The sequence below is a fragment of the Anarhichas minor genome, unplaced genomic scaffold (genome assembly GCF_050575085.1).
Source record: "Anarhichas minor isolate MPS153535 unplaced genomic scaffold, ASM5057508v1 ptg000033l, whole genome shotgun sequence".
NCBI classification, from domain to species: Eukaryota; Metazoa; Chordata; class Actinopteri; order Perciformes; family Anarhichadidae; genus Anarhichas; species Anarhichas minor.
In genome coordinates, this window is record NW_027466479.1 from 2,890,829 (window position 1) to 2,918,589 (window position 27,761).

Genomic DNA, 27,761 nt, shown 5'->3' on the forward strand with positions numbered 1-27,761 from the left:
GGGAGTGCCATGTATTTACGCTCTGCTACAATCACCAGCCGTGTCACAAGGTGCTGAATGTCTATTCTGAGCTGAGCGCTTCATATTTGGCATTTCTTTCTGGTCACTGACGGTTTAAAAATGTTTGGGTGAGCTTTGGGTGAGCGTCATCAAAAGTGTATGAGTATGTTGTGGTCTTACTGTGTACGTTATGCTATTGTTTTTACTGTGGACTTTATGTTGTCCTCATGTCTGGAGCACTGGACAAAAGGAATATCCCCGTGTGGATAATAAAGTGAATCTGAATCTGAACAAAACGATAGACTCACCAAGATGTTTCCTCGCCGGCCGACATTTTTACTTTAAATATATTCCGCATCAGAAGCAACCAAAGTGTCTCATTGAAAAAAGGCTAAAGCATCCTCAAACAATCCCAGATTGGCGTTTTCTACAGAGCGTCCGGCATGTGGAGGCGGGCCCTGAAGCCTTGATCAGACAGAGGGCATTTTAGGAGCCTGGGGTGGCGTTTATCATTGTTTTCAATGAGCGTAAAATTGGCGTTGCTAAGTGCCAACCCTAGTTACCATGATGTAAACAGAAAACAGCAGGAGGCAAATCAGTGAGTTTTCAGGGGTGAGGTGTTTTCATTTCCTTTTCATTTAAGCTGTGCTATTAACTATTAGGTAGCCTACAGTTCATGGTTTGGGTTAAGCTAACGTCAGCACTCATTCCTTCGTGCACATTGCTCTGTCTGATCAGACCCTTAGTCCATATGGTGCTGATTCTATTTGAATTTCTATTGAATTTACTATTTACATTTGAATGAAGTCAGTATGACCTGTGGAGGACCACAATAATCAACAGGTCCCCCTCTTAGGAAACGTTAACATGCTCCTGTTAGGCCAGATTTACATCTCTTTTTCACTGGCTAATGGTTGTCCCCTTGACTCACGTCAGTGCCAAAAGAATGACCAGACGTGCCAGCATGATCTCTTACCAAATAAAGACAAAACTCAGGGGGCTGTGTTTGGCGCATGAAATAAAAGTCAGAGAGGTTTTGATACTGTGGGTTTGTTTCACCTCAGTCCCTAAATGTGCTGTCACAGACAGATGAAAGTGAAATAAAAAAAAAGAATTTAAAATGCACTGTGTACCTTCTTTTCAATTCATATCTCTTTAAACAGTCACATTTTTCTTACTCACTTATTCATTAAGACATGTAAAAAATTCAGCTCTTGGAGAACAACTTCAAAAAGTTGAATAGATACCAATAAAACTAACTGCATTAGCTTTAGGTTTGACATTTAAGCCTTGTCAGTTGAAAGCGGTCCATTGTATTTATGTCTGTCTTTCTTGTACACCCACACGCAACTGCAGTCTAACATTAAACACTTAGAGGTGTTTGAACTGATGCTTGTAGCCTACTTCAGGGTGGCAGTCACAACACTTGATACAGTAACTACCTGACCGATGACAGCAGTGTACTTTTCTATTCAGCCCTAAATCTACAGGACTACGTTCATCTACAGTGAGGAGTTTAGCATGAACACACAACTATGTACAATGACTCAGCAGTCTCTTTGAACAGAGACTCATAACAATATAAAAACCATCAAACATTCAACAAGAGGAGCTAAAATGACAAATTACTTTATGGATACAACCAGTTACTTTGTCACAAAACTGACATCATCATGGAGTCTGTCCTGTCGTCCAGCCTCTTAATACAGTACATAGCACTATCTAGACACATTAGGAGGCAATATTGTAAGGTACAGATATGATAAATGCTTGGCCATAGCATCTTGGTCTCCAGCGGACTCTTTGCTAAGCCCCACACCCCATTAGCTACTCTTGCTATGTCCGTCTTTCAATTCTGGCACTGCAGTTCTCAATGATAACGTTAGCAGATTTACCATCAAAATTCTTGGGACTGTGATTTCACACATAAGTTAACAAAGCAGTCCATCTATTTTATGAGCTGAAATGACAACCGTGGCTGGCAGATTTTGTCAGCTGTAGCTTGCTTTTTTACTCTAATATTTTAAATTGTTTCTGGCTGTTTCATTTCAAAATGAGAGCCCTGTTTAAAGGAGTCTTAAATATGCACTTATACATGGTATCATGCTAAAAGACTGAGGCTAATGCTACACAAACACACTTTAGCTCTAGTGCTTTTGGAGGGTGGCGTATTGCTCTTGATAGAGTCCAATAAATAAATATATAACTTAAACTAAAGAGCTTGTCTTTCTTTAATCTTAAGGCAAGAACATTTAGTTTTAGAAGTTGACATAAATCCCGATGGTTAACCTGCTACCATTGTTATGAGCAGTGTTACAATGGGAAACGGCTAGCACCTGTAGCTAAGGAAGCCAGGGCTAAGCTGATAGCGGTCGTTTCTCAGACTCTGGATGGCACATGATAAATCAGTGGCAGATTAAATACAAAATTGTATTATTAACAAAACAATAACATGTTGATCTGCTCAAAAACTGGTTATCCTCCAGCATCAGCTGATTGGTGGAAGGGGTCTTGGAGTCAGCTGCTCCAACAGATACTGATTTATTTTTCAAACTATGTTCGTACTTCATTTTCTCCATCTCCATGTAGCTGTGAACATCATTACTGTCCTCGTCCCCCCCAATGTTCACCACCACCTCACTTGTACAGCAGCTGCAGATGGCTGGTGTGGCAGTTATTTCGGCTGATCTTGCTGTCCGGCAGGTAGAGGCTGGACGAGTTGCCGAAGGACGGAGGGATGGGGTGGATGTCAGAGATGGGGGTGGGGTAGCCCGGAGGAGGGGCCAGGGACCGCGGGTCACTCTGGGGAATGGCATTGGATGAGGAGCTGTGGTTCTGATTGGTGACAGTGGACGCTCTTCTCCTTGATCGCAGGGCCTGTCGCTCAGACAGCTGGTTTCTTAGCTCAGACACACGCTCTTCTTTCTGAGGGGACAAATAGTGACAACAACTCACCAATCTTCTCCAGGGACAAGTCCTCTGATCCTGAAGACTGGTTTATGGTCGGCTTATGGTGTCATTTGTTTGATTGTTGAAAGCAGTTGTGTGGAAAGACATGTTTCAGACTGACTCCCTAAACATGGCTTAACGGGTCGGTTTACCCAAATTCACATCCATCTAGTGGTATCAATCCCTGACAATAGTTAGGATTTAATTTCCCAGGTTTTGAGATATGTTGTCAAGATATCTGTCTCCACACAATGCATTCAAAGTAAATGATATTAAATGTGTGCTACTGGTAGTTTTTGAATGTAGTAGTTTGATCAAAGAAACCAGAAAAGTCACAGAGATGCCTTGTCATCATGTGATATGTGAAGTATGAATAGATATGACAACAACTGAGCCAATTCTGTCCGCTGAGGAAGGCTTTGAGGCCTTTTTTTGTTTGTTTTATCATATATTGAAAAATTCATATTTACAAAGTCAAGATCGAAATCTTAATTCTATGTTATCTTCTGGACATATATTTGAATCCTAATAAGATGTGAGTGAAAAGAGAAAGGACCTGGCTGACCTCCTGGATGATCTTCTGGAGCTCCTTGTTCTCTCTCTCCAGCTGTCTGGACTTCTCCTCGTCATTGTTATTGGTGGACGAGCCGGTCTTCATGGTCTCCTGGGCATCGGACTGCCACTCACCCCGTGTGATCAGACGCCGCATCTACAAATCATGCACATGTTATCCTTTCTATACATGTAAGACTTGTCATGAATGCTCACCAGTCACTGACGGAGTTCATCGGGGGTCAGTTTTTGGACTGACCCCTTTAGAGCTTAAATAATGATATATAAATGTGCTTAGCATATTTCTGAGACCTGAATACATGTTATTATTATGGTTATTTGTTACTGGGCCCAGGTCTTTGTCAATATGTGGGGTGACAGAATACTTAACTTTTCACCTTGAGTCTAAGATTGAACAACCTCATTTTAACCCTGCTTGCGCAATTTCATGGACCCTTCACTGTGGACGGTTGTACTTGAATGTAATGAACTTTTTTTATCCTATTCATATTTTATTTTGTACTATTCTTATTATATTTGATAGTTTTTTCCGATTTTTCTATTGTCTAATTGTATATTTTAAGACAATGTATCTATGGTGTAAAGGACTAAATGTTTTGTACACATTTATACTTTCTGACTCACACTCTTGTTGATGCTTAGCTCTTCTACTTATTCATCTGAGCTGCTTTAATATACGTATATTTATAATATCATTTTTCGTTCACATTTTTATTCTGCAATTGTGTTATCTTTAATGATTGTACTCTACATCCAGATGCTTTGGAACCAAATAAATATACGTTTTATGTTTCTAATGTCAAATTATCAGCTCACAAAATACACTGCTTCTCCATCATTGTCCATCAAGTGTCTTTTTCAAGATATACTTATAAGATATACCGTTTAAATCTGAATAAATACTTACCCATTAATGAAACAATTTACTCTTTGAAGATTAAGAAATATTTACATTCCAGAAGCAGGAACTAGTGCATTATGGGGCATTTTTGACATGATTTACAGAATAAATCAATATTAAAACTGCTTTTGATTTGTGTTCTGATTAAATGTCTGTTTTTTCACAAAGCATATTCTCAATCTCTAATGTTGATATATAACATTGTTTGGATGACTACTATGAGATACTATAAATGCCTTGTAATCTGGATAAATAGCCATACATTCCTGTTGCTGAATAGTTATACAATTATGGACAATAGTTGGCTTCCACTTTGGAAAATAAGAGCTGCTACCCACTCCCCTACAGAGAGAAAACTGCTGAGTGAGTCATTGTTTGAGCTGCTGCCATCAGTCTAAAAACCCTGGACACATTTAAGCAGAAGATTTATCAGCATGTCCTGTATTCAGTCACTGATTTCTGTTTATCTACACAGCTCTCCTGAACCCAGCCAGTATTTCATCCAAACTATCCTGGACTACACTATATGCTCCATGTTTCCATATACTCTACATAATAAAAGTCTGAATTTAGTGCGTCACATTGCATTCAATTCAAAACACAACAGCATGTTTCTCAAAATGTTTAGTTCTGATGTAATGGCCATTTGGACTATATGTGTGTTCAACTACTTCATGGTAAGTAGAGGATGTCAAAGTTAAACCTAAGTTACTGCAAAGCATCTTTACAAAGGACGGTTTGAATCATGAGTTAAGTGATCTAAGAGATTGTGCATTTAACACATACATTAATAACCATCTTCTCATCTCACTCTGAAAAAAGGTAAAAACAACGAGCCGGGATCCGTCCAAAACAAAAATACAACACCAATTTAGTTCCCTGATTAAAACATTGCATCTTGTTTGTTCAATGAGACCTCACTGATGCTCTTGTGGCTGTATGGGTGCAAATCCCTGGTGGAAAAAAAGCAACCAGAAGAATGGAGGCTGTTATAGTAATTAATGCATTAATGCATAATCAGACTGGTCGCGAGAAGGGTCAGAGCAAATGAATACACACAACCATGGTGAAAGCATAGCAGACTGTTGGAGACTTGAGCAGGTATTGATGCTGACACATGCTAGGCTGAGCCAATCTACAAGTCTTTATGTGATATATTGTTCTAGCCCAGATGACTTAGATCCCTGATGAAAGGCAATCCATTACATCTGAACTTTCTGCTGTAATCTACAGGGAGGAAATGATGAGAGGAGGACAGTGCTCTGCTTTTACCTTGGGGACGAACAGAACCACCAGAGTGATGTAGACCGAGAAGACTATGGCCAAGGAGGCGAAGGCGAAGGAGGCGTCCTGCTGAGAGGACAGGATCATGGTGACTGGAGCTGTTATCATACACAGCACCTGAGGAAAACGGTGGATAGAAACAACACCTTTAGTTATTTTATGATAGAAAATGACACCACATACTTGTCAGGTCACCGTGAGCCTGCAAGTCAAAAAAGCACAGCATTCTGCAACCACACGGACCAAATCAATTTTATTCTTAAAATAAATCAATATTGAAACACTGACTAACACTGATGTGCAGCCATGATAAGAGTAAATACTTGCATATATTTACCTGCTTGCTATATCTTTGGAAAGTTGTGATGGTCATCTTTTGGTGTTTTACTGTCGTAGTGTAGAGATCAATTTGATTCATTGATTATTGAAGATATTAATTGGTAGAGTCATCGATGTTGAAAATGATTGTTAGCTGCAGCCCTAGTTTAGATAACATAAAGTGAGTGCCTGTTTATTTAGATTGTAAAGCCCTTTAAGGGCACTTTTGTGATTTGTAGTAGTAGGCCGTCAGGGCCAGCAAGGCCTTCTCTGCTGGCCTACACAGAATCACAAAGCTATAGTTATTTTATAATTTAATAATTTTTCATAAATACACTACATGTATTCAATTTTCCCCATTATCTTATTTTCTCATTGCACAGCTACTGTCTTCCTCAGTTGCTCTGCTTCCAGTGCAGCTTGTTTTAAGTAGAGCTTTTATCCAATCAGATCTCACCTCTGTGTCTCTAGGTAAGAAGAGAGGCCCGAGGCCTGCAGACTCACAAGTGCATCCATGTGCAGTTTAAGTGAATGGGGACGATATTGTTGATTGTCATAGTCTTCAACCAATCAGATCTCTAGTTTGACATGTTGGGCGTATTCTTTTACATGTCAGAGCCTGCTAGCTGGCCTACAAGTACGTCAGCATTAACGTGCGGCTTGATTGGTCAGTGGTTTAGTCTGACTGTTGTGAAACTAGCAAGCAGAACTTTGTAGTAGTAAGAGTTAAAGTTTAAAGATATGTAAGAAGTTTTTACGTGACATAACATTTTTAGCGTTTTGGCATGTTTGGTGGTGATGATCCCAATATCTGCTGCCTCTGTTGAGCGGACATTTTTCAGCCCTCAAACGCATTAAAGAAGTACAATTGGGGAGGCTCGACTGTCTTCACTAGCGTCCATGAATCCAGAAGGAAGGTGGTGACAACCGTGGTGTTAAACTCTTTGTAATCAAAGAAAGGAGGATGGACTTTGTCTTTAAGTGAACAGCAGCTTTGGTAAGTGAGCTGCTTTTGTTTTTACATCTGCAGTAGCGTTACTACTGTGTTCATTTTTCTATTGTGTCGTTTTTATTATATGGTTGATATTGTTCCCTCTGATGTGAATAATCATGAATAATCATGTTATTTGGGTTTTATGTTATTCTACCTACTTTGTTGTCATATAAATATATGTGACTGGTTTTTGTGAGTTTGTTCTTGTCATTGTGTGAATTACATTGATTCTGACTATATGCATTGCCGTTAATGACGAAACATCCCGTCATGCTGCCGTCATAATGAGGTTATTAGGAGGTGGTTCAACTGTAGTAGGACAGCACTGAAGGCCCAGGTATGAAATGCACGGCCCACCACTGGTGATTTGTGATACCGGGTTATACAAATCAAATTGAATGGTCTGTCCACTGGGCTTTCTTGACCTGTTGGACATCATGTCACTGTACTCCCAGATCTCAGCAATTACTTTAGTGAGCACAATATTATCATAACTGATAAAGATGATGGCCAAAACAACTCAAATAAGATGTATGTTCTAATAAACCCAAAATATGTTTTAAAACCTTTCTGGTGAATGATCTTTGTTGAATTGTTAATGCTTTTGACGGCTAAGCTGAATAATGTTGCCATCTAGTGTTTCTTCTTGTGTAGGCATTCATAATATATTTTTTGTATCGTTGAATTTCTTCTAGTTTTTGTTATTATTGGGTTATGTTGAACTTTGAATAAATTTGATCCTAATTGCAAAAGCCAAACATATTTTCTCAATTTATGATAGTGTTGTTGCTCCAACATAACAGCTACTTATAGAAAACAGACAACTGAATATAACTGAAGACTCCAAAACACATAATTTTCACCATCCATCTGCAATAAGGATGGCATTGTAATTTGTTGAATTTCATTTGTTACTTGTTTAATTGCTGATTATATAATTGTGGTATGTGCGGTCGATCTGACAAAGCTAGTTTCAGTATTGTCATACCAACAAAGTTTAATCCAAAAGGCAGCAGGAAGAGAAGCACAACATCCAATGAAACATGAGAGAGGTGGAGGTGAGGCTGGAAATCAATACATATTGATCAACATCAGTCATCTCTGTGCAAAAGCTGAAAAATCCCATCTAGACTGGCAAATGGAAGCAGCAGGCCGACACCAGCACCAGCACCAGCCATGTTTTCTCTGCTGTGTCATTACTCACACACAGCGACGCATAAACACAATCCTGTCCTCTGCTCACACACAGTTCATCCAATTCATTTCAACCACCTCACTGGCACAAATAGCATTGTTGTGCACTTGGGGGATTCGTTGAGGAGAGAACCACTGTCATTCTTGGCGACGAAGCGTTTCCACACAGTCTGCAGCCTTTACAGAGACAACTTTGGAGGACATCCATCCATTTTTTGCCACTTATACTGATGCAGATCCTGGTGGCAGTAGGCTAAGCAGGGACAGTTCTGCTAGTAATTCTGTATTCAACTTGTGATATAGAAAGACTTTATTGTACCTCTATCCTAACATGTGTCCAAGTGAAATGTCAAGTCAGGAAGTCTGGATTCTGTCAAGACAAGTTTAGTCAAGTCTTGAGTCATTTAAGACCAGCCCACGTCAAGTCACAAGTCAGTAGAAACAGTCCAATGAAGGGCGCCCAGGATCAAGCCTGATCAGATGCCACACATCTGACTTAAGTTCCGGGTCAATCAATCAATCACCCAGATACAGACCTGTATCTTTGTTACTCTGCACAGTATTTATTGGAACTACTTTCACTGAGAGAAAGCCAAAGCAGGAAGAAGAGAGGAAACACATGATTCTTTCCCTGTACCAATTTCAATTTCACCCACACAGTTAAGGCTTCAACTGGGTTCAGTGCATAATGGATAATGCTCAGAGATAAATGAAAATACAACGACATGAATGAAAATGACAAAATCAGCTGTACTGGAGATGTTGTTCATTATAATGGCACTTTAAGGGTGTGTGTGTGTGTGTGTGTGTGTGTGTGTGCGTGCCTGGCTGGAAAGAGAATGGCATTTCAAAACAGTAGCTGCCTCATTTGTCTATTAAATTGCCATGCAGAGAGGGATACTTTGCGTTTTGTCGAGTGATATTTGGTTGCAGTGAAACGACTTCTTGTTCTAGGACACACATTAAAAAGCTGAACAATTTATCTGGCGGTGTGACAGAGCGAACAGGCCCAGCCAATTATAGACACAGAGAGCAGTGATGTCTTTGAAGAACACTTGAGGGAAGAATGTCAGAGTTATTCACACTGAGCAGTTGAAAATCCTTTAGAAACCTGGTCACAGTCATATCTTTTCTGCCTACACTTTCAGACGGACTGAACGCAAAGGAATTTTAGAAGCAGCGCTACTGCATATTGAAGCCCAAATGATTAATCAAATAGCCAATATTATGTGCTATTCGCTTATCACAAATATATCGTGTTGGCCAATAAATAACAATACATATGTTTGCGTTGATTTAGAACCTTTGTCTTCCTTTCATAGCAGTGACAAGTTCATTTTCAAACTGTAAAATGTCGTGCTCACTACATATCCTGATCACAACACTTTAATAACCAAATTTAAGAAATCTCTATTAAAAATGTTGATATGTTAAAAATCGAAATCAAAGAAAGACAAGACAAAGAAAAGCAGCAAATCTCCACTACCGAGAAGCTAAAACAAGGTCACATTTGGCATTGAAAGTGATATTGCCTCAAACAATTATTTGATTATCAAAATAGTTGCTGACTAATTTTCTGTCCATTGACTTTAACAATAAATCAAGTAATCATTGTATCCCTTTTTACAAACCAACAGAAACTAGTGCATGTGTGTGTCAACATACAAGTGTCTAATGTGGAACATGCATCTGTGACAAATTCTGACATGGCCTTTGTGTTTTCTGGGCATGCTGCCGAGCCTCATGCATGCGGTGGTGTCGTCACTTAGTAGACTCACCGTGGACTGCAGAGCCCACCAGCTGGCTTCACCCTAATTTAAGTCCACAAATTGGGCTGGAGATGAGCCTCAGCACAAAGACGGCTGAGCTTTTTTAGCAGAGTGTGAAACGAAGGAGGAGAGGTCGAAGAAAAAGTCAAAGTGCCTGATGACGGAGGCTGTGCTTATGAAGGATTCGAAGTGAAAGACCAAGTCTGCAGACTAACACAGGGCCTGCAGAGAGGCACGCTACTGACAAACACATTAGTCCAGCTGCCACACACTTTTTCTATATAAATATTAACCGTGGTACATTCAATGTCCTTTGGTAGTAGATTGTTACCATGGTTGTGAATGAATGCTGAGTAATTCTCAGAGAACACTGAAGGTCGAAAACATTCCCCCTTGATATTACTGATGTCTTTATATTGACTGTAGCCTGCATCCATTGCAACTGCTATAATGGTGACATGATGTTTACACTTGCAAACAGCTGCTGTCGTCAAATTATTATATCAACAACAACACCCTAACACCTCTGCCTTTCACCTCAGCTTCTCGTAAACAAAGCCCCACCGTTTACCGCAGTCTGCCTCCCGCAGGAGGCAAGGACACATCGACTTGGACTAGTGGAGCCAGGGATCGAACCGCCGATCCTCTGATTGAAGGACGACCTTGCTCTACCACTGAGCCACAGTCGCCCCTAAACCAGCCACCAACTAGCCAACCACCTTCGGCCCTCAACCCTAGCTTCCGCCTTAAAGAACCATACAGACTGCCAGTTCACTAGCTTCCTCATACAAAGTTTCACACACGGCTTCCACCCAGGTTTGCAGGTGAAGCCAGAATCTTCCTTTACGTGTAAAAATATGCAGACAGCCATCTCCGAGCCCGATACAGTCGACAAGCTCCTGGCTCAGGAAGTTAAATACTCATACATGATCAGTCCATTAATTTTGCATCGGAGCCGCCTCCTCCGCTTCAAGTCAAGAATCCCTGATTACATCATTTGGCCATTGGTATTTCACTGCGTACCTCTCCTACATCCGTTCCAACCTGAACGACATCAGAAACGCCAACCGGCACCTGTCTTCATGAAGCTGTCTCTTGGGGACTCTGCATGACCAGAGATTCTGAAGAGACGGCCCCCCCTCAAGAGTCTCCACTCCCCCCGTTCCAACCAGTCAATGGACGCCAGCGGTCCTCACCGCTCCCATTCAACCTTCTTTCCACGACTCCCTCTACCTCCTTGTTTCTTCTTCCCTACATCCTTTTGTCCCTTACCTTTCATCCCTCGACTTCCATCCCTTATCCAGCATCCCTTTATCCCTCAACCTCCATCCCTAACCCTACATCCCTTCATCTCTCGATCCCCATACCTTTGTAACGGGTGTGGTAAGGACCCAGAAGCAGTACGACAAACACGCTGGATAGTTGAAATCGAAGCTTTATTCTAAACTGAACACACAACAGATAATGGTCTTGGATATGCACAGGCGTAGAATCCCACACGGTGGAACGCCAAGCTGTCAAGGGAGAAGGCAGACAGAATACAGAGGAAGCAGAGGCAGAATCTCGTGGTCGGGGACAGAAGGCCGAATTGTTTACCGGGGCAGAGGCAAGGCGGAGAAGTCCAAACAGGCAGGGTGGGCAATGGGACATCAGTTCGGAGGATAAAAGCTGGAAGGTCAGGCATAAATGCGGAGAATGATCTGGCAGTGAGTGTGTGTGAGACTGGGGTCTAAATAGTAGGTGCAGCAGAGTGAGCAGGTGAGAGTGATGAGGTGGGTGTGACTAGCAGGTGCACTGAATGAGCTGATTAGGTGAGTGAGAGATAGAGTGACAGGATAGAAGTGGCAGAGCTATGACAACCTTAGCCTATTTCCCTCCATCCCACGACCCCTTTACGCTTCCTAAATCTAACCCTCTCATTCCATCATGCAATAAACCATTTGAAACCCATATCGTTATTAGAGTGGTCCTTGTTAGTGAATTAAAATAGTTTGGTCTAACATATGCATATGACTATTTTCAACATCTTCATTATTAAAATTAGCATTGTGATCCATATTAATTCATATTTAACTGGCCGGGCTCCCTCAGCCCACATCACTTCCGGTTTGACTTTTTTTTAATGCCGAAATAAAGACGTCTTACAAAAACGACTCCAGATGTCACATATCTATGTATATATTTTTCAAACAATCTGGTGGCTACATAATTTTTGTTTACTGGGGGCTCTAACCTGCAAGTTGCTCTTTAGGTCATAGTCTTTGGCAAATACACACACATACACGCACACACGCACTAACTGTACTCACTGCAACATTATAGATGGCCATGCCCACAGCTCGGTGGTCATTGATCTTCTCTGTGGAGATGGACTTGGTCTCATAGGCCAGGAAGATGCCAAGCAGCAGCAGTAAACCTTTATAACCATAGACCACACCTGCAGAGAGGAAACAAGATAACAGCTGTGAGAAATTATGGAACTGTTTGTACTGCTGCTCATTTTACACAGTACTTTAAGAGGGTGTAGAGTTAGTTCTCACAGTACAAAGTTTTACATCTTAAAAGCCAATACCGGTTATTTTACATTTTCCAAATGATATGTTACACTGATTGCTACTCACCTAGCCATGTGTTCATCTTTTCTGAGCTGCAGTGCTCCAGTAAAGGCTGGATCAAAACATCCAGGTCTCCTTTGGGGGCTTCCCTGGTGAATTTCTGCTTACATACAATCAACATGAACCCGTAGGTGAAGAACAGCAATACACTACAACTTTAACAGTAAACATGCATGACAAAATCAATTTAAATTTAGGTTAAATACATTTGGTCATGCCAAAATGAAAATGTGTCGAATTAATTAATTGAGTAATAGATAAGTCAAATGACAGCAAATTTATTTTATTCATTAATTTATTATATAAAAATTATTGCTGGGCAACAATTTTTTATCGCATGATTGTTATGCGCAAAATTCAATAATGAATTCAAAAGTAGTGTATTGCGCACTTTTATTTTAAAAGTACTGCTATATGAACAAAAGTGCAATAACATTTGGTTTGCAAACATTTTAAACAAATAAGGTGCTTTTTAATAGCAGAATTCCCTTTACACAGTATCAGTTATAACACAGTTATAATGATTCTGATAATATATATTCAGCCGGTGTTCACAACTTCATCTTCATGTGTGTAAGAGATGCAATTTGAAATATACACCTTGAAAACTGCAAACCTATCTGTCATGTTTTAAAAAAATTTTTTTTAGGTTTGTTAAATTCTCAGTAGCGATAACTAAATGATATGCTTATTATACATATTCCAAACAAAAAAACTTTAAAAACTCAAAAAATAATTCAAATGAATCATTTCTTTTTTGCTTTTTTTGGTATTTTGGTCAGACACATATGCAATGCTGATTACTGTAATATGTGTGGTATTTGTTATAAATGTAAGTTGGTACATAAAGGGTGATAAGAAGCTGTACAAGGAGGGACTTAGGACCCAGGGGAATGTAGGTGAAGGAAACGGGAAGAGACGGAAGAGATGCCACACAAACAGCTGTTCACCGCTCGCTGCCCGGTTCTTGTGTTAAAAATGTCCGCTTAATAATTTAAAAAAAACTGCATTAACGCACGATAAAATAATTGTCGGCATTAATTAATTAATGCGTTAACGCAATAATAACGCGTTAACTTGCCCAGACCTAATAAAAATGCTAAATATTTGCAAATTAAAAAAAATATTTTTAGTTTTTTAAGGTCACTAATGTGTGTTGACACATTCTCACCCCAATCCGTCCAATGTCACCAAATACCAAATTTCACAAAAGAAGCCTGATAGAATCCTGCCATTCATGAAACATTTATTGGAAATGTTCGAAAATTACGAGTGCGGTGTCTGTTCAGAACGGTCGAATGTTTGGCCTGTGGTGTTGCTGCCTGCAGCTTTCTGGAGAACCGATCATACAAACAACTTCTGACTCAACACTGAGCTTCCTTGAATCAGAAGCACTACACCTGTCAAATAATAACACCAGAAATACAGTTTGGTTCAGGAAAAAACATCAGGAGCAGACTTTACCCTAAGGGAAGGTAGACAACCTGGCCATGCGGGCCCAACTGTAAGGGCCCCAAACAAATATAGATTTATTATGAAAATTAGATAGTAAATATATTCAATTATGTTACTATTGTAAGTCATTGTACCCCAAAATATCTTACAAAAGGCCCCAAAAGCACTAACAAATATGCAACTCAACTGTACACTACTCACTGTGTACTTCTACTTCAGAAGATCATGTAGTATTACATTTACCTGACAGGGAGATTACATTGCAGATTCAGACTTGAATCAAAATATAACAATTTGACAGTGGTGGGCTGTCAGGGCCAGCAAAGCCTTCTCTGCTGGCCTAAACAGAATCACAAAGTTATAGCTATTTTATAATTTAATAATTTTTCATAAATACACTACATTCTAATTATTTTTCCCATTAGCTTATTTTCTCATTGCACAGCTACTGTCTTCCTCAGTTGCTCTGCTTCCAGCGCAGCTTGTTTTAAGGAGAGCTTTTATCCAATCAGATTTCACTATGCTGTCTCTATAGAAGAGAGGCCCAAGGCCCACTAGGAAGCCTTTGCAGATTAAAGTAAATGGGGACGATATTGTTGATTGTCATAGTTTTCAACCAATCAGATCTTTAGTTTGACATGTTGGGCGTATTCTTTGATGTGCCAGAGCTGTCTAGATAGTCTACAAGTACGTCAGCATTAACGAGCAGCTCAGTAATAACGTGCGCCGGGATTGGTCAGTCGGTTAGTGTGACTGTTGTGACGCTGAAGCAGCTAGCAGAAGTTAGTATTAGTAGTAAGAGTTCAAGTTGAAAGATATGTAAGAAGTTATGACATTGACATGACATTTTTAGCGTTTCGCTTGGTGTAGATTATTTCTTTTTTTACTTTGTTTTTTTTAACACTCAGTGGCTGAAGGAGGAGAAACGGATTTCTCGAAAAGGACATTTAAGGAAAAGCTAGACATCGTAAGAAAAGGCCGGCCAACCCCACAGCTAGCAGCCCTGACCCAGTCAGGAAAAAGATTTGTACGAACAGTATTTCTGGCTGACAGCGTCAGAGAAGCGTTGCACATTTTATGGCTGGGAATGCGTTTTATTTGCGACTGAGCGTCTTGGTGTTTGGAGAGAGGCAGCAGATTTTGGGATTGTCACCGCCCAACATGTCACGCTAGCCCACTGACCAATCACGTACTTGTAGGCCAGCTAGAAGGCTCTGACACGTCAAAGAATACGCCCAACATGTCAAACTAAAGATCTGATTGGTTGAAGACTATGACAATCAACAATATCGTCCCCATTTACTTAAACTGGAACGGCGGGCCTCGGGCCTCTCTTCTTACCTAGAGACACAGAGGTGAAATCTGATTGGATAAAAGCTCTACTTAAAACAAGCTGCACTGGAAGCAGAGCAACTGAGGAAGACAGTAGCTGTGCAATGAGAAAATAAGATAATGGGAAAAATAATTAGAATACATGTAGTGTATTTATGAAAAATGATTCAATTATAAAATAGCTATAACTTTGTGATTCTGTCTAGGCCAGCAGAGAAGGCCTTGCTGGCCCTGACAGCCCACCACTGATGAAAAGTCCATTTCAATTGTATGTTCGTTATGGCAGTGTTAGTTTAGGAGTACACCAAAACATTATCAGGGGTTCCTATTTTCATTTTGGCAGTAATCATTGACATTTTAATTTTGTCATACATCATGCTATTAACTAGACAGACCAAATACTTTAAGGTAATAGATTTAAAATCTCTTTTTAGCACAGTTACGAATACATAACAAAATGAATGGATCGGTCATACCTCCACTGTGACATGTAAAGGATCCACGATCTGCCAGATCATGAGAGACAGGATGTCGATGCTGAGCAGAACACCTACAGTAGCGTAGAGTTTCCATGGTTCCAGGTGCTGCTGGGAAACAGGGAGGTGATGGTCACTGCAGCAGCATAGCAAGGGATCAGGAAAAGGCACAATTCCTCTCTTTCTGATTTTATGAAGCCATAAATAGACTTGCCTAAGCTGGACGAGAAAACAGTGATCCATCACTAACTGAAGCCAATTCAATCTGCCATCAAAGCACTGGGCCATGACAGGAAAAGAGACGAAGAGGCCATGAGAACGCACAACTCAGTCAATAAATAAAGGTGTTCCTTTATGTATTCAGCTTTAAAGAAAGAAACATTTAGTGGAAACAGATCACTATAAAGTGGTTATAGATTTTCTTGCATTAGATCAAAGATTTATGGTTATTCAGCTGGAGAGAATATTCTTATTTATGCAGAATCTTCATTGATAACATTGAAAATAGATGTTTCAATAACTCCCATTGAAAAGTTTAGGGACGGGGCTGTGAGTTGCTCTTCGGGCACGTTTCTAACTTACATTTGCCAAACCAACCACTTAGTCTCATCCTTGGAGCCTTCTTTTTTGTAAAATAAAAATATACTTTTTGAAAATGCTTCTGAGAAAGCATACCTTTGTGTGTATGGTCCAAGTTATGTTTCATTTGTATCTAACTTTTTATCCCTTTCCCTAAAACTGGGACTGTACCAATGTAATACGTTTTGATTATAAGTTCAGGGTCAAATTTCCTCAATTGATAGGACCACCTAAGAACGAGGTTGATGTATCAGACTTGATCAGCCCATACTGTGCTTCATTTTTTCATTTACTTTATAATATAGAGTTATGGGGGGCTACACACTTACTTGTAGACCTGGAGTTTAATTCATGTAACTTCTATTTTGCCTTGAATGAATGAATAGAAGACTATCAATCACAATCACAGTGCCCACCCAGACAGAGCCCGGTTCTGCCCAAGGTTTCTACCGGTTTAAGGGGACTTTTCTCTTGCCAATGTGGCCCCTGTGATTGCTCATGGGGGGATGTTGGTTCTCTGTAAATTAAAGAGTATGGTCTAGACCTGCTCTATATGAAGAGTGTCTCCACATAGATTCTGTTATGATTTGAAGGTAGATAATTCAAATTGAATACAATGTTTTTGTTAGATGTGTGTTAGTGAAAAGCAGCAAATTGCTGAGCCTTCTTTTAACTTCCTCAATGTTTTCTTCACTTCTCTACTCGCCTCGGAAAATTGAAAGAGAAAATATTAGAGCCAAAGGTTTTTTTCCCCTCCCCCTGTGCATGGGTATCTGTGTCTGTATGGCGTGTGTCGGGAGCTCCTCTCCTGGCTCCCAGTTACCTCTGATTACCCACAGCTGCATTCCATCAAGCTCATCACTCTGCAGGATATCAACTCTGTTCTTCAGTCACCACTCCCTAGATTCTTGTTGCAACCACCAAATTTAATCCACACTTTGTCAACATTTAGGTTCATCCATTACTGATTGTTACAACATGTAGTTGTTACAGAAACAGAAGTTCCCCTTGTGTCTTCTCCACCCTCAGAGAGATGGGCTACAGCAGCCATGGCATGGGCATTACGTGAGTTAAAGGGAACTCAACCAGTTTTGACAGAGCCCCCTTGATAAAATAATCCCAATTGATAGGGTTACCCAACTAAGGATATTCACAATCAGTAATAGTTATCTCTCTGCTGGGAAGATTTCTGCTCTTGCCTCACAGCAGGAGTGTCCGATCTAAGACATCATGTCTGACGTGTCCCATAGAGGAGACAGGAGAGGGAGGAGGGGGGTCGAGGATGGAGAACTAGGGCAGATTGAAAGAGTTCACTGGCCAAGCCACACGACAAATAGATGCTACAGAATGCTCAACGGCGAGCTATCCCATTGTGGGCCAACTATTGAAGCTGGGCAGAGAGTAAATGTAAAAAGATAACACATGATTGGGGAATACATCATCGTTGGCAGGGGAGCTTGCCCTTGAAGGGGATGATGATTAAGCAAAGCCTAACCCCCCTTGGCTTGGCAGAAACGCTCTGGGTGGACTTAATTGTTCGTAAATCCATTGCTTTAAATCCCTGCTACGTTTACCTTCCTCTTGTCCTTCTTCTCATCCTTTTTGGTGAAGACCGTGTGGACCCACCAGATCTTGGTGAACATGCTGCCGTAAGCGAGGCTAAAACCCAGACCGAGCAGCCACAGCCGAAACTAGCAGAGAAGAAAATCAATGAAATATTTCATAATTAAAATGATTAATATCTTAAACAGATTAATCAGTCATTCTCCATCATTAATCCCTGTTTGAGTTTAATAGCCTTTCAGAAATGACCTTGAAATGAAAATAACCTTCTCTATGGCTTGCTATCTCTTACCTTAAACTCTGTAATACAGCAGTGAAGCTGTATGTCTGCCTTTACTGTGGTGGACAATAATCAGAAGACTGACAACATGAGGAAAGGTAAGAGCTTAAAGTCTTTAAACTACCGAATATTTGTGGAAATTAAACAAGTTTTGTTTTGGATCGGATCTCCTTTCTGTGGAAATAACACTTTATGTAACGGTAGCCAGCAGTTCACAGTGATATAATAATGACATACCAACAATACAATAATAACAATAACAGACATGTTAACTGGGACTGGACTGATTCACCAAAAGATTTCACTGGTATTTCTGACTTCTATGCATTTTATGGTCAGAACTCTGTTTTCTACCTCAAAAAATGTAAACATTCAGATTTCTGACATGTCCAAATGGCATTAAGCCAGGGTCCAGATTTGTGATCACCCCCCACATCTCTCTAGCAATCAGTACCCCAGCTCCCATGTTAAGTGAAACTGACAATGGCGAGACAAATAGATCACTACTTACTGATTGGTTTGGGTATATTAAATAATTCCCTAATACAGACATTTGCTGGCAAGAACACCATAGCTATTGTCAGGCAAATTTTAAGTGAACATTTGACATTTCGCAAAACAAATGTGATTAGGGGACATTTCCATCAACAGAATAGAACATTTCTATTCAAAAGAATAAACTCAGCTACACCATAGTTTGGTCAGCATTTGACACAAGAGGCTTGCATGTCTGTAATCCGCCCATAAACAGTAGAAGAAGAAGAGGACATCCAACCACATCCACCCCATCTACGAGAGGAAAGTGTGAGGGAGGTATGGAGGAATTTGTTTAAACCGGGCACGTTTTAATTCTTCTTTCATGTCGTGGCCATGTTGACCTGGGACAAAGACAAGCATTCACACGTTATGGGAATATCAGAGAAGATGAGCCGTGTTGAGCATATGTTAACTCTAACAGGGTTTTACCCTTATTTGCTTTAAAGGAATAGTTCAAAGTTATATACACTTTGCTTCCTTCCAAGAGTGAAATGAGAAGATCCATATCAATATAATATCCGTGCAACATTAATACTCACTAATTAACATGTTGTAAAAACAACAATCTGTGCTGGAACAACACATTCTCACTCCCAACTCAACCGATACCAAGACTTGGTCAGTTGCACTAAGCTTCAAAATATGATGCTCTTGTACCTCTACTGTTTTGGACCAGAAGCTGCATAAAATATTGATGAAGTGTCTGTGACATTACTCGCAGGTTTATGAAGGGCAGTTGTGAAGATCAAAGTAGATGGCTCCGGCTGCTGCCATCTTGTCATTGACGACACAGCCTTACTGCCGGCTAATCCATAAATTGGCAAATAGGTGGAATGTTGGTGGAGCTGAGGCGTCCCAGATGATGCATCAGAGCAAACAGCTAGCAGCAGGCGACCTGAGACAGTACCCACCTTTCACTTAAACCAAACACACCCTTTAATAAACATAACTTTAAGCCTGAATGTAATCTAAGCAGATGAGTTTTATAATAAAAAAATCACCCTCCGTTTAGTTGTCATGAGGAGGGATATTAGCTATAGAGACCTTATGTACCAGGGTGTAAACATGTTTATTTCTGCTGTAAAGTTGGTCATTTTGAAAATGGCTATGTCAACATGGTTTGTCTATTCTTTAGCATTTCGTGACGCAATCATGTTTTTATTCAGATTCTCCAAAATATCAAACATGTTTAAGATTATATGTTTTATGTGAAGACAGAAGTTTTGTTTAGAAGTAGTGTGTGTGTTTGGGTGTGTGTGTAATGAGCAGCAACTCACATGTGCAAAACATAGGGGTACGTAGAGTGTCATAGTTGGAAGCTTAAGACCACTGACCAAGCAACACCCCTAAACAGTAGATTACACCCCCAGACAAGATGTTGAGTGTCCTAGACACGAGGATATTATATAATTGTGCTTAAGTGACATGATTATCAACATCTTTACTGTTTTAGTGGAGATATCTTTTAACTTATCCTCTTCATCAAGATATCTGGACACAGCACAATTTGAATTGATTTCAAAAACATTATAGTAACTGCAAAATGAAAAAAAATGCTGTCAAGCTAAATATGTTTGATATGATGATTTTGACATTATATGACTGTGACTGACACTTGCCTGCGATGACATGTCATGTAGTGTTAAAGCGCTTTGAGTGGTCGGAAGACTAGAAAAGTGCTTTATAAGTACAGAAAAAAAAATCAAAACATTATGTTTGGAGCAAGGGCAAAGTTCCAAAAACTGTAGTCCTTCAAATGTCCACTTGAGGCAGGTTCCAAAAGGTAGTCAATCCCCATAGACCCCGTTAAAATGACCAACTTTACTGCAGAAATAACCATGTTTACAACCTGGTGCAAGGAATGTTTTTGGTCTCTATAGATAACATTTATATTCATGACAACTGTACAGGGTGGGGGGGGGGGGGGGGGTAATTGTTATTCAACTCACCCATTTTAATTATTTTAAGTCATAAAGTTCGGCATAATAATTGAGGGCATGTTCGCTTCAAGTGACAGGTGGGTGCTAGCTGCTAGCTGTCTCCTCTGCCCATTTTTAGATTAGCTGCGAGTTAGGATGTGTCATCACTGCCAAGATGGCGATTGCCGGAGCCACCAACTTTGAGCTTCACAACGGCCCTTCAGAAACATATGGGTGACATCATGGAGACTATGGTTTGAGCAACTCTGAAAATGTACCTGGCAGACCACGGGGAACTGCCTCCTGTGGACATGAAGGCCATCGATGCCCAGAGGGAAGACAGCAGCCAGAGCCATCATGCAGCCCACTGCAGTCATGTTGTTAAGGTAGGGCTGAGAGTTCTGAATGTACCTGAAACAAAAGCAGAAAAACATAATCATTAACAGACAAATACACAAACAATAGACCATACCGTAGTGAAAGGAATGGATAAGAATGGAGGTAGGATAAAGAATAGATAGTTTATTGTTTTGAAATTATGGTCCTCAAAGCAACAATGGACATATTAGTTGTGTCATCATCTTACACAAGAATTTAAGTTTCAAGTGCTTAAATCGCTTACAATTTAACTGACAGACTTTATTCTTCAACTTACACTTCAAATACTTTCAGGTCTTATACTTCAACAGACAATTTAATTACGCTTATGCTGCACACAATCAAAACATCTCCAGCACCTCCACTTTAACTGAAATTTCAACTGCTTACATCAGTTATGATTCAACTGAATTCCAATGGTTTCAGCAGTTTACACATTATCATTGGAACAGTTTTCATCCCTTACTCTTCAGCTGACATTTTACAAGCTTTCAGGAATTCATCTTTAACTGCTTTCAGTGTGTTCACTTCTGATGACACTTACCTCCTTGACAAAGTTATGCAATATTATCTTTTTTTTTAAACTAAAGCTTTGAGACATATCCTACACCATTCCAGTGCACTTTTAAAATGACTTGTTGAGACTTGAGACTAGCTTGAGATAGGGTCATCCATCACATTATTTCATCAAAGTTTCACCACTGATGCGTAAGAAAGCATCTGTAAGGGAAGGTATATGTATAAAGTCTGCACCACATTTACTATGCAGCAATAAATTGCCTTTTACATTAATACAAGCAGACATTATGTTCACTGTGAAAGACTAAACACTAGCAGGTTTCAGGTTTTCAGTAGACTGATGTTCATACATTAAATGAAAGGAATGGATAACAATGGCTGCCTGGGAGAAAGCTTAAACTATTTTTCATATAAGATAAAGAATATTTTGTTTTTGAATTTTGGTCCTCAAATCAACAAGAGAATCACTCAGTTATCTCGTACTGACATTTCATGTGCTTTCATGGGTCACACTTCAAATGCTTTTACCACTCAAGCTGGAGATATGCCGTTAACGACAATTTTGTGTGTGAATGTTACTGCCTTGTGTATCCTGTGTCCATTTGGAGCTTTAGTTGTGTACGTAATCAGAAACATGTGTCGCATGTTGAAAAAGTACGTCTCCGACCTAACATGTCAAAGCTGACACTTTTATTCTTCAACTGACAGTTAAAATACATTCACGTCTAAGGGGCTGATCACTCCAAACTCTAAACCATTGTTCCTATAGGACAGAACGCCTGGTGTGTGCTCCTCTCTTGTGCAGCACTTTGCATTTTTCTAGTGGTTTTAAGACATGCATTCAAATTAAAATATTCTCAACTTTTCAGTGCAAATCCACAGTCATACTGCTTGTCAATGTCACACTTAGCCCAGGCAGCCAATCAAATCGAGCAAGAGGCGGGCTTCACTACTTTACCACTTCCTTCCTAGTTTAATGCTGGTAGATGTGGTAGGGCTGGCTAGCCAGTTACCTGTTGGACTGTGAGAGAGATAGGGAGTATGAGAGGGGGAAGAGGGAATTTATATTTCATGCCGTGATAGTGTCATGTAGAGAAACAGAGAGAAAGACCACATTTTTCCATTAACACAACTGATTGCGTGGTTGTGCACATGGCCCCACTCCACAGGCGCACTGAGCTGTTTAGCTGACGTGCTTTGCCATGGTGTCTTTGAAGCGGCTGCGCCGGTAGTGACATGTATCAGTTTGATAAGCTCCTTACACTCCAACTGATATCTCGACTGTGGTCAGTTCTTACGTACCAACTGACACTTGAACTACTTACAGTTAACACTTAGAATCACCATTTCAGCTGAACTCTTTTAATCACTAACCCTTCGACTACTTTCAGTGGCTATGCATCAAGTGACATTCCAATTAGTTTCATCTCTTACTTTTCAACTGGCAGCTGACTACCCTAATTTTGGAGTATTAACATTGTTTTTCTGCTAGTGAAGACATTAGGTCCTCCTCACTGTAGAAATGGATGTCTCTGTCACAGGCTTTCCCAGTGCACTTACAAACAGGCACACAAAGCTCCTCAAAGTCATCCTCCTGCTGTCAGAGTCAGACTGTCACACAGTCCAGAATATTAGCTGTTTGTCAGAAATATAAACTGCAGTAAGTCTGGATTCAAATGTCTGCCTCACACATGCCTTTTTAGGATTTACCACAACTTGCAGACTGAGCGCTGTAAATACTAAATAGATTAAATCACTCCCAAATTAAAGGTGTGGTTTTGTCCTTGGCAATGTAGGTCCTGTAAAGTAGTTTACAATAGGAAAACCAAGGCTCATAGATTACCGCATGCTGTTTAGACTGTATGACAAAACTAACTTGCGACTTTGTCAGTTAGGCCTGGGACACATCAATACATTTTTACCGAACTCTACCTAAATTATATCCATTTTACACTATTCAATTGTCATCTAAGTGCAATTAAATAAGGAAAAGTAAAAAAACAAAAAAAATATGACTTGATAATTTATGCAACTTCATTGAATTTTGACAATTTCATATTTTTGTTACATTACATTTTTGTGTATGTTAACACATATTTAGTACATATACCTGAATGCTTCTTAAAGTGTATAATGTGTTTTGTCAGACTTAGTCTTCTACATGGAGGGAGCACCTGTGATCTCTGTGGCCTGATGCTTGGAATGGATTAGGTTGGGCTGGAGTCAACTGCCCTACAAGGGGAAGCCAGCATGACCCATCAGGGGTTCCACCTTGGCTAGCCTAGAAGTCCTCACTACACGAGGTATGATGCTGCAATTCATGCACAGGTCCTCAAAAGGCCTTCCCTCAGATGCTCGAGGTCAATACAAGAGGGGCAAAGATTGTGGCCGTGTTCTTGCCGCAGTCTTTGGAGGGTGAATCATCTGCAACTCCAACCGGTGTGATCACCGGGCACGGTAAATGCTCCGATATGTTCACCAGCTAGTCTGTAACGTTATTTCAATCAGGAAAGACAAGTGTGATTAAGAAAATATACTAGTTTATTATTAACAGATGATATGTGATGATAAAGTCTTCAGCGGCTTTGGTGCTTGGACTCTACAGGGAGATTTGTAATGGAGGGGCATCTGCCCTGAGCAGCAGCAAGATGAATCCCCCATGGAGTCCAGACACTGGTGGTGGTGGTGGCTGATGAGATGATGAAGCTGATGAAGACTGGGTGGAGATGGAGAGGTGAAGGGGTGCGTAACAGCAGCATGAACGTACTGAAGGTAGAGAGACAATCATATTTAATTAAAAGAGACAGCAGCAAGATGATCGGCTAACCATGTCATTGTTTCATTGTGCTATTGGATAGAAGAGACCAGCTGATCTAAACAGCTGATATCATGATTGACAGCCTCGAACAATGACCGTAAGGAAATAATGAGTGAGGAGTGAGGCAGATGTATGAGAAATAAACTATGGGCTTAGGGGTGCAAGAGTATAGTTTTCCTGACTGAACTTACGCTAGTGCTTCATGTCTCTGCTGTTTGCTGCTAAAAAGGTAGTGTACGCTGTTTTTTTTTTTTTTTTTACTGAAAACAGCCTGTTGCGGCTTGAAACAAGGAAGATGAGAGCAGAGTTTGTGGGCCATAAAACCAAAACGGAGCTAAAAGATGCTAAAACGCAACCTGAGAAGAACTGCAGTGCTGGGTAGTAATTCTGGAGGGTTTGCCCTTTCACATATATGAAATAGGTATTTGAGCCATTGTTCAAATAAAAATATTGAAAATGCAACTTTAAATGAACTTGATCTCGATCGATGTCTGGTGAACTTTTGTACCTGACATTGCTGTTGTAGATGTTGAAGGTGAGGCAGACAATTCCCAGCAGGATTCCCAACCCAGCAAAGACAGAGACGGACACAAATATCTTCTGGGACAGGTAGCGAAACTCCTCAATGACCACTGTCTGGTCTGCAGGGGGTCCTGAGCCTAGGAAACACAAAGCAGATGATGAGAAGGATGAAGAGACTGCAGGGAAAAGACAAGATGAGTGACAGAGGTAAAAAAAAAAAACGTATGTAGAGCAGAAAAGTGAAATACATTCCCAGTGTTGGCTCTGACTACTGGTCTAACTACCATTGCAGTGTCCAGCCATGCCTCAGCCTCCCAGGTCCCACTGATGTTTGTAGTGAACCACACACGGTCACTTAGTGTGTGTCTCCATTACCATGGTTAATTTAATGTTCAGAACAGCACAAACGGGTACACATTTCATGGGTGTGAAAAAAACCACTTTCACTTCTCAGTTCATTTAATTCATTGACCTCTACTTTGCATTATTCATGAGCCATTTCCTGATTTTACAAAGAAACATTGGAATAATGAAATGCAAGGTATGTTCACTGATGCACAAGGCTCCGTCAAATGAGGCTGTACAAACCTGAGAAATGTATGCTCCTACTTAGTTATGTGTAAAATAAAATGATCAGCTGTGAAATAAATCTCAAGGTTGTTTTACCTGAAATAATCTATTCAAACACATGATCTGAAACTTGCTGATTTCAACATAACTGCATGAAAGACACAAGGCAACGTTTTGTACAAGCAAAGAAGATAATGAAGTGTTGCTTTCAGCAGAGTGGGACCTGATGAACAGGGAGTTGTGATGAGTCTTCATGGTGGACAAATTACAGCAAATAAAATGCAACAAAACATTCCCCAATCAAAGACATTGTGCATTTACATACAATGAGTCTAAACTCAAACTTGTACAGAGGATAGAAGCAAACACCAAACAAGAGAGTGTGAGTGAGCTACACGATACATCTTATTGCAATCGGTCAGTCCAGTCTAGAGGGTGGTAAGGCACCTGAAGCTCTTTGATAAACGCAGAAAACATCAGAAGAAGAATAACTTGTACCATTTACCAGTTTACTTAGAACAGCAGTTTAGCTAGCTAATAACCATCATGAACAAAAATAAACACATCTGTTGTGCCTGAAATCACTCCCTTGCTTACTCATTCATACTACAACACGTCAATTTTCTCTCGTTACAGTCAAAATAAACTTCCGTCTTCACAGGAAACAGTTTAGGCAACAAAACTACTTAGTTAGGTTTAGGAAAAGATTGTTGTTTGGGTTAAATAAATACAGAAGTGCTGTTACTGAAGTATGCAAGTTACGTGAAAAATAAATAACATTACATGATCGGTCTGGACATGTGCAGGGTGTTTTTAATGTATATTGAATTTTGGGCGCCTTTTGTTGCTTAGCTGTGCAATGTTGACTACAGGTCCGCAAAGACGTTATCAAGACAAGAATGGACCTCTTACCCGCTCCTCATGGCTGCCACATCCTGCCAGTGCAACAGTAAGTCTGATCCACTCAAGATCTTCAAGTGAGTTCAATACATTGCAATATTGCAAAGGGTGCATTGGATACTGTATGCAATGAGAAGAGTACATGTGAAAGTAGCCGTGGACCAGATGTTTCTGCCAGAAGTAACTCTCAGACTTCATTTTTAGTGAAAAGACCAGATCGTTCGAAACTGAGCAATTATATAATAAAACAACTTATTAGGTAGGCTGGAACCCATATGCACACTGGAAAGGTGACAAGCCTGTAGCGGAGCTGGTCAGGGTGTTATGAGCGTACTCCACCCACATCAGCTGGCGGGACCACGGATGATGAGGCACTGGGAGAGGCTGCAGGAGGCCGGTCAGAGCCTGGTGAGAAGGCTTGTGTTGATTGCAACAACTTGACCGACTTGACCCCTAGTCGCGGCCCTCACTGATTCCTCAATCTGCCAGTTGAGGACAGCGACTTGGCAGGAGGCAGGAAGGATGGAAGCGGAGCCAGAGGTAGGTTCCTCCTCTCCCTGGAACTGACGGGAAAGGGCATCAGGCTTGAAATTGTGGGACCCGGGGTGATAGGAGAGCGTGAAGTGGAACCGTGTGAAGAATAGAGACCACCTGGCATGTCGAGGAATTGAGTCTCTTGGCTGTGCGGATGTACTCAAGGTTCTTATGATCGGTTCAACCCAGGAATAGAAGCTTGGTTCCTCCAGCCAGTGACGCCGCTCCTCCAGGGACAGCTTCACTGCTAGTAGTTTCCGGTTGCCAATGTCATAGTTTCTCTCGGCGGAGGAAAGCCGACGAGAGAAAAAGGCGCAGGGATGTAGTTTCTGGTCAGCGGCAGAGCGTTGGGACAGGACGCCCCCAACCCCTATGTCGGAGGCATCCACCTCCACCACAAATTGTCTGTCAGGATCCGGGACTTGGAGGATGGATGCTGAGGTGAACCTGGACTTCAGCTTCTGGAAGGCCACTTCGGCTGCAGCAGTCCAGAGGAAGGGTATCCTGGAGGTGGTGAGGGCAGTGAGTGGAGAATGCACTCGACAGAGCTGTAATTCCTGATGAACCTCCTATAGAAGTTGGCAAACCCCAGGAAACATTGAAGCTGCTTGCGGGAGTTTGGGACAGACCAGGTAGTGATGGCAGCAACCTTTAAGGGGTTGTAATGGGAAGTTATGTTATAGTATAGATCGTAATACAGATATCTTGACCACGTATATAAGTTAGGTTATGTTATAGTATCATGTGTAATGTTTAAAGAATGTACTACTCGATGTGAGGAA

The 27,761-nt window shown here is 40.6% G+C and overlaps 1 protein-coding gene across 3 annotated transcripts in view; it reads right to left on the reverse strand.

Annotated features, from left to right (window-relative positions):
* Nucleotides 1–2,637: 2,637 nt before the first annotated feature.
* gabbr1b (gamma-aminobutyric acid (GABA) B receptor, 1b) overlaps nt 2,638–27,761 on the reverse strand; it is a 120,460-nt gene continuing 95,336 nt past the window's right edge. For all 3 annotated transcript variants that reach the window (XM_076106201.1, XM_076106203.1, XM_076106202.1), the window contains 9 exons: nt 24,962–25,112; nt 21,017–21,149; nt 18,014–18,130; nt 15,861–15,968; nt 12,604–12,697; nt 12,292–12,419; nt 5,696–5,824; nt 3,515–3,658; nt 2,638–2,925 (listed from right to left, as the gene is read on the reverse strand). In XM_076106201.1, the coding sequence (XP_075962316.1) occupies nt 2,638–2,925; nt 3,515–3,658; nt 5,696–5,824; nt 12,292–12,419; nt 12,604–12,697; nt 15,861–15,968; nt 18,014–18,130; nt 21,017–21,149; nt 24,962–25,112 (1,292 nt within the window). The remainder of the gene's footprint in view (nt 2,926–3,514; nt 3,659–5,695; nt 5,825–12,291; nt 12,420–12,603; nt 12,698–15,860; nt 15,969–18,013; nt 18,131–21,016; nt 21,150–24,961; nt 25,113–27,761) is intronic.